Source organism: Alosa sapidissima, chromosome 2 (assembly GCF_018492685.1).
Source record: "Alosa sapidissima isolate fAloSap1 chromosome 2, fAloSap1.pri, whole genome shotgun sequence".
NCBI lineage: Eukaryota > Metazoa > Chordata > Actinopteri > Clupeiformes > Clupeidae > Alosa > Alosa sapidissima.
The window spans coordinates 31,624,343-31,638,907 of record NC_055958.1 but is presented as its reverse complement, the minus strand read 5'-3'; the positions used below and the strand labels follow the sequence as shown (position 1 = coordinate 31,638,907).

Genomic DNA, 14,565 nt, shown 5'->3' with positions numbered 1-14,565 from the left:
GTTCAGTGTCATCACGCTAATTCCTTAAGATGTGGCGGGAAACCGCAGCCCTGCAGCCACGTTCGGGCTTGGATATGTTTGGAGTGGGTGGGAGACACATTGTTTTAAATCAAATGAAGAGAAGAAAAACTAAATAACAGAAAACAACTATTCCAAAAAAATCTCTAAAAATGACACATATGAAAGGATTTTGGAAAAAAAAGAAGAGAAATAAAACAACAGCTAACCATCCAACATTCACAGATATCACTGTGATTAGAATGTCCTCTCTATCCATCCGTCCCTGAAAACCACAGGGGCTGTCCACTGTTAGTGAATCAGTGCACTCCAAAGGTCCTTTTCCAGTTCATCTAAAGTCTAATGGCCATGGATTTGGCAGGCAGTCGCCAGTAGTGAGATATCCCCCGAGAGGTTCAGTGAGCGTCCAAACCATTGGCACCACGTCGCACAGCTCAAAAGAGGTCTTCCTCCTCTTCCTCTACATCCATGGGGAGTGGGGGGTAGAGGGCGGGGGCTGGGGCAGGGGGGTAGGGGCAGAACAGAGCGGGGGTGGGTGGAGGGGGTGTGTAGACAGGGAAGCTGGGCAGGGTGGGGCTCGGGGTGGGGACGGGGGTCGGGGGCGCCCTGGCGTACGGCTCCAACTCGTCCTCACTGAAGTCGTCTCCACCACCACTGCCGCCGCCGTTCAGGTCATCGCCATCGCCGTCGCCATGGTGCAGGCCCCAGCTGCGACTGCCACTGAAGAGTACGTTCTCGTAGTAGGCTCCGCCCACGCCGTAGTGGCGCTCGTGCTTATCCTGTTCTGACGCGGTCACGTGGGCACCGCTGCGCAGGAAGTCCGCAAACCTGCACGACCAGGAAGACCAACGGTCAGTAAGACAGAAGGACAGAGAAAGGCAAGCAGGAAGTCCGCAAACCTGCACGACCAGGAAGACCAACGGTCAGTAAGACAGAAGGAGAGAGAAAGGCAAGCAGGAAGTCCGCAAACCTGCACGTCCAGCAAGACCAACGGTCAGTCAGACAGAAGGAGAGAGAAAGGCAAGCAGGAAGTCCGCAAACCTGCACGACCAGCAAGACCAACGGTCAGTCAGACAGAAGGAGAGAGTAAGGCAAGCAGGAAGTCCGCAAACCTGCACGTCCAGGAAGACCAACGGTCAGTCAGACAGAGAGAGAGAAAGGCAAGCAGGATGCATGTTGTCTCCTTACTGCCTCTTAGTCCAAAAGTGAAATACACTGAAAGTAAAATGACTGGTATTCAGCAAACGCTCCGAAGTACCACAGACTCAACGGCGGGTTTGAAATTTAACAACAACAACAACAACTCAACTCTTCATCTACACTTAGTGACGCTAATGGTCTGACAAACGTACAGAAAGAAAGAGAGACAGAGAAAGACAAATGTAGTGTGTGCTCGCTGATTCCTTACTGCCTCTATCTCTTGTTAACATGTCCCCCTCTACACTCCTCTAAGCAGACTTCGTCTACTGATGGTGATGGTAATGGCAAGTTACACATACACCACGTTGCCACCAAACTCCAGTGCTCGTCTGTGCCTCTCTATCCTGGGAGACAAGGCCAGCGCATCATGCAGGTTAGCATAGGATGCTGCGGATCAGCTGGAGTGCTGTGATTGGTTGGGAGAGGCAAACAGCTCCCGTCATACGCTCTGTTCCATTCTCCTTGTTGAGGGATGAGTCATCAGATGATGCACGAGAACACTTCTGCCTTCTAAAGGGCCAGGACACAGCTGATCACAGGTTCCCCTTGGAAGCCATGGCTGGGAGTGTGAGTGTGAGTGTGAGTGTGTGTGTGTGTGTGTGTGTTCTCCTGCACTGATCTAATTTGCTTCAAATATTTCTACAAAGACGGCCACCACGCCTCAGCCACCATGCCTTTACATGATGATCCACATTACGATCCCAATGCTGTAACTTAGTTTCACTTTCCTCACTGACCAAATACAGCTACACAGATGTCTTTGTGAGGACGTGTGTGTGGTGTCCGTCCACCTCCACTTCCCCCTGTTACCCAAACTAACTGCATAGCGAGCGCAAGCAATCCAGCTGTGAGCCGCCTGACCTCCTTCTTCAGGCATTAGGAAGTTACGGTGTGTTTATTTATGTAGGTGATGTAGGTGCACTCGAATAGAGTTGGAGGACAGAGACACAGTGCGAATATCCCTCTTAACGCCATGATTCTGTAAGCTCAACGGCCAATTGACTGGCTGGAATAATGTCTGGCTCAGTCCAAACCAGTCTGTTTACTCCCCATTCACAGAGCCAGGGGTGTGTGCAAACACTGGATCTTTTTTACAGAACTACACAGAACTGACAGCTTGAGAAACACAGACGTCGCCTTTAATCTTGCGTAAGCGGAGTTCTTACCTCTGTGGATTGCTGAGCTTGAGAACCGTGTCCCAAGCAGGGAACCCTGGGGTTCTGCAGGACTCCCTCAGCTGTTCTAGGGAGGCACGAGTGTGGACCTCCCCCTGTTCTCGGTACTCCTCCTCCGTCAGGAACCGGGTCACTGGCCGGCGCCGGCGCCGGAACAGGCCCAGGAAAGAGCAGAGGAGGTTCCAAATCAACCTAGACGGAAGACAGGCAGTCAGAACCATGTCATCAATTCAGTTCAACGTTCAGGTTTGTTTGGTATTTCTCAGAACTCTCTGCTTATTCAGAACTAAGAATTCCTTCTAAGAGTTCTGTCTTACTTCAGAGACAAAGTTAAAGTTACAGCATTTGGAATAAAAGTGACAGTTATGCATTACTTTTCTTTACTTGCCATAATTACACGCCAGTCATAACGCTCAACAGAGTTGGAGGATTGGAACAGCAGAGAAAAATAAGAGCTTAATTAGAGCAGTTGTTCTGTTTTTGCTCTGATGACGATGATGAAGTTAATAATGTGAGGGGGCGGTGGTGGTGCAGTTCTTGCTCTTTCTGCAGAGAAAGTGTTGTGTGTTGCACTCACTAACACTAATGTACAGAGCTCATCAGGGACTCCACATGACTCTGATTAGCTCTGGCTGCAGGAGACTAGCAGCGCCCCCTGCAGGTCACAGACATCAATGTAACCCCCCCTCACCTTACTCTAATTGTACCCTAAATCATATGTGATTGATGCATATAAATATTTCTTGCATCAACACTGTACACACAGAAAAAAAAAACATGATGGCTTAAAGCAGCTCTTTTACAAATGGGGCACAAAGCAAGGACAGCTTGGGTGTTCTATTCAGTTCTGAATGCATCTACAGACCGAGATCGTCGATCACACTGCTCGGTTATCAAGCCATGTGTATGTACACGAGTACACATCATTTACACCTCTATCTAAAGTAGCAGCATCATCAGTATCTACAGTATGATGCTTATTATAGTAATCACAGAATCAAAAATGAATATACATTTAAGTATGTTTTAACAAACATCTTTAACCACATAATACATTAATGGCAGAAGGCAAGATCACACTGAACATGTGTTACATCTCGCTACTAGATATAAGTCGTATCTTTCCATCTATTGAACCATGTATGTGTGTATGTATGAATAGGTCTGTGCATCTAACCATCTCTTTAAACCAGCAGCCAGGCATACCTGCAGATGCCGATCAGAATGGTAGCCACCACTGGCAACAGCTTGAGGCTCATCAGCGCCCCCATCAGGGTGTAGGCCGCTGGTGGGTAAGAGATGCCCGCCCACAGCATGGTCATGGCGGCGCTTTGCACGCACCAGGTCATCAGGGTCAGAGTTCGCTCACAGGTGATGGGGCCGCGCTTGTAGCACAGCGCAAAGCTGATGAGACCCGTTACAGCCAGGTAGCCTGGGAGAGGAGATGATGGGGGGGGGGAGGGGGGGGGGATGGGGGTTAAGACAGAATGTCAATGACTGCACACCTACACTAAAGATAGAGGTTAAGAGGTGAGGGTTGAACATCAGGCTGTGCTTATTTAAGGCTGTAAGAGAAAGAAAGAGAGAGAAAGAGAAAGAGAGGGAGAGAGACGGAGAGAGAGAAGGTGATCCACAGAAACACAGAGCAGAGGAAGAAAATGAGAGCTTGGAGATGAAAAGAGAGAGAGCGCTAGTGAGAGAGAGAGAGAGCTAGTGAGAGAGAGAGAGAGAGAGAGAGAGAGAGAGAGAGAGAGAGAGAGAGAGAGAGAGAGAGAGAGCTAGTGAGAGACAAAAAAAGAGAGAAAGAAACAACACATCTAAATTGTAATCCCCTGAGCGTGTTTTTTCCCCCTGTTGTTGTAAGCATAGCAATCGATGTTCCAGCTGCATTTGCAGCTCCTCCTAATCCTAATATGCCTGTGGTTCTCTCATTTCCATAGCCTGGCGAGCGCTGAGAACGAGGGGGGGAGGAATTGATTTGACGGCCAAACGCACATGCAGCCTATCGAGCAGTCAAGAGGCAGTCGCTCGACCACTCCAAATACTTTGCATCCTTATCACCATCATGCCGGGTAGACTGGCAGAGATGGGGATGCACGATGGAGGTCAGAGCTTTAGTGCCGTCTAGAGGGGGTTATTTAGAGTTTATGCATTATTCTTCAGATAATAGCTACATAATGTAGTCCTGTCTGACGGTACAGTTACAAGGGCTACCGTGTGTACACAACACACACACACAGTAACAATTTTAAAAACATTTAGCAAAAGGACATATGCACATGAATGGACTGGATAACATAAATTCCTCTTGCAAGATCTAAACAAAACAAGTAGAGCTACTGACAATACAACAGGCAAACTCTATCAACCTGAAAGAGGACTGAAGCAGCTTAACCTCCATTTTCTGTTTCTAGGACAAAGACGCTTACTCAACCCTCAGATTGTAGCATTGCTTGTGGGATACAATTTCTCTGCAATAAACCAAACTAATGAGTTAGTGTCTGAGTGAACCAGGGGATCAGCGTTTAAAGGATTAGCTTCAGCCAGTTAGTATCCCAGTTGGTCACCACCATCTTTAAAATGGCGTCTGACGTGCTCACTTCCGGTCACATTTGAACTACCCAATTAGGTGTCTACTGGTGGGCACAGAAGCCATTCCAAATGGACAATTGAATCAGAGAGGGTTAAAGCGGAGCAAGGATCTTTGATTGAATGTGATGACCATCAATCATGTGGCATCTAATTGGCTTCTTTGTGAAAATGTGTCTGGAAGTGACAAAATGTGTCTGGAAGTGACCAAATGTTGGACACCATTTTTAAAAATGGCAGCAGCCCACTGAGCATATTTTTGGCTGAACTAACAAGTCTAGCATCAGCCACTGAATTGAATGGTGCCAGTAATTCCTCAGTGTCTCCAGTTCTACTGTATATAATACCTCCATGGTGTGAATAGTGATTCATTTCTAGAGGGTTTCTGTAGTTCCACTGGCACTGCAAGGTGGCAGAAACACCAAGGACACAGGTTCAATACCCAAATACCACACACAAAGTCTAGAGAGATAAATAAAGTCTATGCCTGTACTGTACTACATATGGCTTTAGACAAAAGTGTCCGTTAAATTAATCAATGTAATGCTGGATATCCTATCCAAATCCAGTACAACTTAAGCACTGCTAAACAGACATAACAAAAACATTTGGTTTCTAAAAAGAAAATGTCACAGAAAGCTAGAGTGAGTGCTAGAGCATTAAACTACAACAGTTAAAATAAACCTCTCCATCAGTCAAACAGCGAGACATCTGTGCCATCTCAGTTTGATTTCATGGCCTCTGCACTGATACTGATTCACAAAGTCGACGGCGCACGTGTCAAACGAGCGGTTACCTACCCAGCGTCTCTCGCCAGTAGTTCTTTGTGATGTCCTCCCACGCCACCATCACTTTTTGAAACCCCAGGTAGGAAACACCGGTGCTGGCACCAAAAAACGCTAGGAAGACACCTTTCTGTACAAGGCACACACACACACACACACACACACACACACACACAGACACACACAGAAAGAGAGAGAGAGAGAGATGAACAGAGATACACAAACACACACAGCTCCAGGTAAGGGTGGGTGACTCAGGTGTGGGGTGCTGAGCTCAGGTGCTCAGGTGGCCAGAGACATGCTCTGTATAAATATACTGTATATACCCCCTGACAAGCCACCCAACACCCCCAGCCCCTTTCCCGCCCCAACTCGCATAATGCAAATGCACAGCAGCCAAACGTGTTTTGCTGGGCCATCAGGCTAAGCTAATCAAGCAAGACATCACACACTTACAATAGGTCTGAACTTTAAGTACACCAGGCAGGAAAGATCCGTGGGTGGGTAACGGAGTATGCATGTGTGGGGGGTGTAATCATTATCAGGGTCTGACGAGAGTGGGGGGTGAGGGGGCGAGGCTGTTGAGAGACTGAGGAGAGAAAGAGTGAGTGTGTGTGTGTGTGTGTGTGTGTGTGTGTTGGGGGGGGGGGTATACACTAGTTTCACACTGACTGTTGAGCTAATAGTCAAAAGCCTCCACCCACTCAGTTGCTAAATTTATCCAGATCCTGCGTTCCTAAGGGAACAATACAACTGAAAACAAGGCTCCTGGAACTACTTTAGGTGTTGAAATGTTGAAAAGAGCAGAGATATCAAGTTCAACAGAATGTGAGAATGTGCTCCAATCATTACACTGGTACAGAGACACCAACTAATTGCAGTGGCAACAAACTCATCAGACACAGACTTTAAATGTTGCATGTGCCCTCTGTGGCTAGTAGGATCTGACCTGGAAACAGACTGAAGGAAGAGAAGAGATCAGTGCTACGTGAGCCTCGTTTAAGTGGCCTTACTTTTGGAATGAAGTTTTTCATGACGAAAAGCAGCAACAATAAAATGGAGATGATGCCAAACGTAACTCCAGTAGTGTAATAGAAGACAGAGCTCCTGTGTAAAAGAGAAAGGCACCTGTATGAGGGACACTGTCTACAAACTACATATCAATAATGTGAATCGTGCAATTAATCACGTTTGCCTCATACAGGGAAGGGATTTGCGCAATCAATCACATTACTAAAGCATACCTGTCAACACTCCTGTTTTTCCTCCCATTCACATTACTAAAGCATACCTGTCAACATTCCTGTTTTTCCCGGGTTTTCCCGTATTTCAAGGTCATCTCCCGGCATCCCCCACCCCCCCCCCCCCCCCCCCCCGGTTTGTTATTTCTCCCGGAAAACTCCCGTAATTTGCATGGCCATCAAACTTCATTTTAAATCATTGATCCATTCATTTTTTCTATTAGTCTGACATCTCCCTGGTTGCCAGATTGTGTATGAAATACACAATTTTTAACCGTTTTGTCATAGGCTAAAACCTGGCAACCCAAAACCCAAATAAGGAAGCGGGTGCCGATTGCGCAGCCTGAGTCTCGTCGTAAGCAAGGGGGCTAGTTGAATGGCCTACTCCAGAACTAGCTGTTGTGAAATTGTTGGGAATTGAATTGATTAACACATCACATAAACTGTTATTGAGTGTTGTTGATACTCTGAACTTGTGCCCTAGGAACCAAATCTGACAGCAAGCAGCTTTGGAGTTTTGGAAGTAGGCTGCAGCAGGCAGCTGGTGGATACATAACTGGCATGCGTAAGGTAATGGTAAGGTAAAAGCAACGACCGAAATGCAGTGTTGAAATACGTGTATGAAAAATATTACATATGCAAACACAGATCCGGTATAAACACTGAACAACCCACCCCCCGAAAAAAAAAAATCTCCCGTTTTTGGAAAGCTAAATGTTGACAGGTATGTACTAAAGATACACGCAGATGATTATTATCACATGAGCTGGAAAGGTTGCACATTACCTGCAAATACTTCCAGCCAAGTAGAACAAGAGCAATCCACCAATGAAGAGACCAAACCGCATCTTATTCAGTCCTGACAGGAAGCATGTGCCCACACAAACATAAATAGAGATAGCGAGAGAGAGAGAGAGAAAGTCAGGTTAAGCACCATAACACAGAGCTATTACTATCTCATTACAGTGTATGTGTGGAGTGTATTGTAACTGTGGCTCACTTTTCCCAGACACATGGAGTGTGTACTCTGTGCTGGCTCTAGGGCTCTTGACCATGAAGCAGACATCCTCCTCCACCAGAGGTATGTCCAGGGTCTTGCCGTGCTCCACTGCGGGCGGCCAGTAGTACTCCACTGTGCACTTGGCCGCCGTGAGAAGGTCGTCGGGGTTGTGACAATTCCTCGTCTCCATTGGGTACACAACTTCAACATCATTATTTTTGTCTGTTACGCGGACCTGGAAGTAAAAGGCGCTTAAGGGGATATGCAGTAACAGCACACAGCTGCAGTGTGTGGAGTAGCCTATAGGCTGGAACTGGTATAGAATAGCCAGGGCTGCAGCACCTGTCCAAGGCCCAGTGCTGGCCTAAATATAGCCTAGGAAACATGTAAATTACCCTGCCTGCACACTGCCATAAAAGAGAGTGCTGTATATGGCCTTGTTAATCAATGCCTTTCATGGGGAATAAAAAATAACATAATAGCCTACATTGGCTGTGCGCTATTGTGTTGCTTCTATGAAGTACTGCATACCTGAAACGTGGACCATAGGTCTTTCCATTTTATCCCTCTACCAGAGTTATAACAAAAACATCGACGTCCATACTGGGTTGTATCTTCATTTTCTTTCAGATACGTACAATCTGGAAAGCGCAAAGGTACAGGTTGTCATTGCCATGAGCTTGATGCTCAACCATCACTTTTTGTTTCGTTTTGAAAATAAGCTAGACAATGCATATGTTGCATATGCATTATGCAACATGATGACCAGGCCATCAGTGGGCTATTAGCATTAATTTGATCAAGTTAACGTTAGTGTTTGTAAATCATGATAATGTTTAATGTCAAGTGTGGTGCACCATATGTACGAGGAAAACTGGAAATGTTGCAACAAATTTCAAAATAAACGTTATCATTTAATACCTTTCAAAAGGCAACGTTAACTAGCTGATTTTGTTTGAATTAAACGTTTATCAATCATAGACAGCTAGCTCCTACAATAAGTTAGCCAGTTAATAATGGACACATTAACGCTAGCTTTCTAGCATATCTCAATTAAACAAAGTTACCTGCATACGAGTATCCATCCCTACTTTCTACGTTGGGCCAGAAAATGAAAGCCCATAAAACAAAAACTAGCAAAGAGCCCACACTTTTCATATTTACGACCGTATCTGTATTTGTAAGCTCACGATAACGTTAACTGCTTAACTGGCTAGCCAGCTAACTGGAGTAGCTCACTCCACTACTGACAGACAGACAGTACTTTCAAAATCGGTGGATGTTGACTTGCAAGACATAACTAGACGAACTTTGATCGGAACTGCCATAAATCCCCTGGCCATAAAGATACTGTAAAGCACGAGAACGTATAATTGTCATTATAACGAGCAAATACCATTCACATGATAGGCTAATTTAGTTTCCCTAATAAGAAATCACTCATTGACAAAATCTCGTCGATTGCAATTTAGCTATGCTACTCACAGATGCATCTGTGATGCTACTTGTTATGTCTTGACCTCTTAAACCGGAAGTATTTTCAAAAGTAAATACATAACATTAGGCTACTTGTGATTAGTGTAATACACCTAGATTCCTGCTCGTAGTTTAAATCTTTTAGTTGTAAGCTGTTTTTTGTTCCAACCCCGAATGCCATGTTCCATGCCCCGAAGTGCATTGGTGCTTGATGAAAGCAATTGGGCCTTTCAGTAGGATTAATGACGAACCTCAAGTATGCCCCTTCATCTTAATACTCTCGTATTGTTTCCGCTGTGATCAAATAGAGGCAAATCAATCAGATCGTTAAAGGCATAGCCTACATTTACAATCAACACTCCTTTTATGTCATCATGAATTGCATACTTTATATCAGACTAAAAACTCTTCATTATGAATCAGGCAGTCAAACTTGAGAGTGGGTGAAAAAAAATGAACAAAAACAAAACTTAGCCGAGGCCAGATGAAAATGTCATTTTACGTACATTCTCTTTTGCGCCCTTTGAAATGGAAGAGGGATTTTGGTGGTGGGTGTAAGCTCAGCAGGCGGCAGCTTTCTCATTTCTCCGGGATGCTGAGACGACAGCGGCTTTTCCTGACAGGCACGCCCACGCACACGCACGGCTCCGGGCCTACTGTCACAGGCTTGTGTGGAGTCAGCCTCTGCGTGATGCAAATGTTTTCAAAGATTCATGGCTCTCTCTCTCTCTCCCTGAATCCAGCAAACGAAAAAATACTCTTTTTCATGTAGCTTATAAAGGCCTATGGAGTATGCTGTGCTTCAATAGGCTGGCTGTTTAAATAATTTAATATCTATAAACAGCCATAGGAGCCTACTTAGGTTTAGGCTACTCATATGCCATCTATAGGCAACATTATGAAGAAGAGACCAACATTTGAGTCGCCTGCATTTTTCTTTTACCAAGCTTGACTGAAGAACTCCACCTTAATTGCCAAGTGAGAGAGAGAGAGACTTGCAGCTGTCTGAAATAGTGGAGTGTGAACTGAGTGGTGCCACAAGGGAAACTGTTTGGGGTGGGGGTAGGGGGTTGTGACAGTTGAAGAGAGGTTTTTGTGTTTTTCTTTTCTCTGATGGTACAGAATGTCCCCATCTTTTTTCCTTCATGAAATTATTCACCTGCTTGCAAGGCCATTTCATCAGACCCTTTTGCATGATTAGGATAAAAATGACAGAGCTCAACTTTCATGTGGTGTTGAATTAATTGTGTTGTGCTTGATGTCAAATTCACATTTACCTTAGGGGAAAATTAAAATAGGACATAAACGATTGTACAGGAGGCTATATAAAACCTGCTGTGTGGGTCTACTTCATATTGGATTGAGAAATCAAATCAGTGAAAGTTTTACATTGCTTTTCACTTTAACTGGACCGCAAAGTGGATCCTACTGTCTTGTCATCTGTCAGTGCCTTAGGAGCCATCATGTCACTTTGAGTTGGTTCTCTCTTTCTGACTCAGACAGACAGGGATTTACTTACTGATCAGCCCTCCCCCTCTCCACCACAGAGAGACATGCATGTATAGAAGCACATCTGTACATACTGCACACATATCAAGCCACCCACTCACATATATTGTACAGGTCATATGTACGAATTCCCATCAACAGATGCACACACATACCATACATCAAACCAAATGTCTGCATTCACAGGCATTACCCTCAAAGTTTCATCTGCCACTGTACAGATTAGGTCATAATTACCTTTCATGCTATGGCTGTCTCTGTTAAATAATTTTTCCCCCATCAATATCTTTCAGCATTGCAAATCCATAGTAATCTAGTTTTTTATTATTCCACCACATATTACTTTTTATGTTTCCCATCATGAAGCTTCATTGTAAACCATTTCAGAGTGACAGCATTCAGGATTTGAACTCACTAAATGTACTGACAGATCCGGACACAATGTGACTCATCCCTTTTCACAGCTGATCAATAGATCAGCATAGATCAATGAACAAGCACAATACTGCATTATCAACATTTCAGTATGACAGAGGTGTGGTAAAAAAAAAATCTTAACCACAAGGCAGCACAGTCAGGAGTGAAAAGGGAGTGGTCTTTAATCGCCATTGGAGATGAAAATCACGGCCGAGGACATGTTACCATCAACAAAGTTCCAGCAGCAAATCCAAAGTTCTCTGGGGCGAGGCCCAATCTTATACGGGTTCAATTACATTGTTTCCAGGAAAACCATTACATACAGACATGATAAAAAACCCATGACTGTCATGACTGAAAAGGCTGTATTTTCAGCAGAGACTATGGACAACTCAAGCAAAGAAATACCACATGTGCATCTTTCCTGCTGTTGGAGGACACATCACATGATATAAGTATAAGTATATATACTCTCTTGATCCTGTGAGGGAAATTTGGTCTCTGCATTTATCCCAATCTGTGAATTAGTGAAACACACGGCACACAGTGAACACACACTAATCCCGGCGCAGTGAGCTGCCTGCAACAACAGCGGCGCTCGGGGAGCAGTGAGAGGTTAGGTGCCTTGCTCAAGGGCACTTCAGCCATGGCCTACCGGTCGGGGGTCGAACCGGCAACCCTCCGGTTACAAGTCCGAAGCGCTAACCAGTAGGCCACGGCTGCCCCAAATATTAATTATATGTCAGCACTATTCTCTATAGATGTATAGGCAATGCATATCACATAGTCACTTGTCTGCCTCAGGGGATTCCTTCACTATTCTAATGGCATGAATAGTCGCATGACCTTTACAGTTTTTTTCAACTGCTTACACATGAAATCTTTGCTTGTCTCACACTTTTCTAAACAGGTCTTCCAAACACCATAACCCCACACCAAATCTGCAAAACTATACACTAATTTCCAATGTCCAATGTTTGACTCAGTTTTCAAAATCCTAAAACACATTTTGCAAAACACCACACACAATTTTCTACCTAACGCACAAAAATCTAACAGGAAGTAACTTGATTTTGGTTTTCAAACACAACCAATCAAAGTGCCACACTTATTCGCCACTTATTCACACTCAGTCCTCAATGTACAAACACTCATTACTTTACTGAACACCATCCGAATAATTGCCTCAGTATAGGCCTATGAATATACAGTATACTCTATAGGTATAGACCCTTTCAATCTGTTCCTAGAAAATTTACAGTTGAAATGATCAGAACAATGCAGATACTTGATTCACCAGTGACCATGCATTTTAGATCGCCAACATAGGGCCCTGAGAGACTCAATACTACAGTAAAGAAGAGCATCAATTCTTGCCAAGCGTAATACACTATATGTAAACCATATAATTATTAAAAATGTAATGTCCAACACATTAAATTTAGGGATAGCCTAAACATTTCTACCACAGAGTCCTCATCATGGCCTGTTTGCTAGGGTAGTTTTACTGTAGTAGGAATTCTGTCAACATGAGCTGAGGCCAACTGAATTTGCAATCAGTTTGCTGGAAGCTAAGGTCAGACCTCGAAACAAGGCCATGCTCTGGCTATTTGAGTCCTGAGGACATGTGAGACCACGAGAACGTTAATGAATAACATACAATAATGTTCTCATACTTACTTATGTGTTATCATTGTTATTTGTCATCTCGAATATTAATCACACATAAACACTAACTGCTTTTTGATGGGTCCTTGCCTGTTATTAACAGTGGTTGCCAATAGATAAGATGAGTGTATTATGTGTGAGACCTGAGACGTGAAAGGCCTCTGAACTCATCAACCTCAAAAGCCCATGTGGATTCAGCAGAGAGAGTATTGCCTGTAAACAGTGATGCACAAAAGTGTGGTTGGTCACACTCTCACTCAATGTCTCAACAGCAATATGGACCCTTTCAAGAGAGTTCCATTATCAGCATCATAGTTGGCCCCATAAGGCTTCCTTTTTAACATTCCATATGTTATCTTAATGCAGAGGAAGTAGATTGGGGCCCAAATAGAACGTTCAAGCATTGTTTTTGTTTTTATTGTTGAAAGGGTCTATAAACAGTGGATTTCATATCATTTTTTCTAACACTGCCTCTGACTGATCAGACTAAACAAAGACAATTACACATTTTACAAATTACAACACAACACAAACACATTACAAATACAACATTTTTGACTCACATTGCCTCAACAAAAAAAAAAAGTATGTGCTGAGATTTTACAGAACTTTTACAACAACAATGCCCCACTCGGGGCCACCAAGGGCAACACACAAAACAAGCCATTGTTGTATTTGTATCCCATCCCGCAACGCAAAAAAAAAAAAAAAGAAGACAAATTTGGGGAGAAAACAGCCGTGTTCATGAGTCGGAGGAGTCGAGGCATCTCGTTTGATGGGGGAAGATCAAGCTCTGGGTGCTGCGGGGAGGTAGACAGAGCAGAGGCTGGTGATTGACACCGGCACGGAGCTGGAAAATCAACCACCACTTCGGCTCTGGGCAGGTGGGCGGATGAGTGGGGGGCACCAATCCTCAGCAGAGCTCGTTTTTAATTGCCGTCTGGTAAACATCAAAAAGCCAGAGGGACCTGTTTCCATGCAAAGATACTGTGCTTGTGTGTTAAAATATGTGTGTGTGTGTGTGTGTGTGTGTGTGTGTGTGTGTGTGTGTGTGTGTGTGTGTGGCGTGTGTGTGTGTGTGTGTGTGTGTGTGTGTGTGTGTGTGGCGTGTGTGTGTGTGTGTGTGGCGTGTGTGTGTGTGTGTGTGTGTGTGTGTGTGTGTGTGTGTGTGTGTGTGTGTCTGTGTGTGTGTGTCCATTCTTGTTTGTGTGGGTCTGTTTTTGTGTCTCATGTGCATATGTATGTTTTGTCAGAAATCAAACTGAACATTTTGCCTGCGTCGTGAACATTTTGTGAGTTTTATATGCGCTGGCTGTGTGGCTTCTTCTCAGGGGTCACAGAAGACAAAGACGATACTTGTTCCCAAGTTTTGTTCTGATTGTTGTGGATTGTTTTCCCCTTTCTTCCTCTAGTTTTTCTAACAGCTTTTCTTTGTTTCCGGCACTCATACATTTTGTATAGGCTTTTTGTAAAGATGTTGATTAATC

General features: G+C 44.4%; 1 protein-coding gene across 1 annotated transcript; it reads right to left on the bottom strand.

Annotated features, from left to right (window-relative positions):
* Positions 1–452: 452 nt before the first annotated feature.
* nemp2 (nuclear envelope integral membrane protein 2) lies at positions 453–9,532 on the bottom strand. The gene is made up of 9 exons (XM_042078406.1): positions 9,076–9,532; positions 8,540–8,649; positions 8,009–8,243; positions 7,795–7,867; positions 6,781–6,874; positions 5,783–5,897; positions 3,600–3,825; positions 2,385–2,585; positions 453–846 (listed from the first exon to the last, which is right to left on the bottom strand). The coding sequence occupies exons 1-9, from the start codon at positions 9,164–9,166 to the stop codon at positions 453–455; spliced, it is 1,539 nt and encodes a 512-aa protein (XP_041934340.1). The 5' UTR covers positions 9,167–9,532.
* Positions 9,533–14,565: the final 5,033 nt, after the last annotated feature.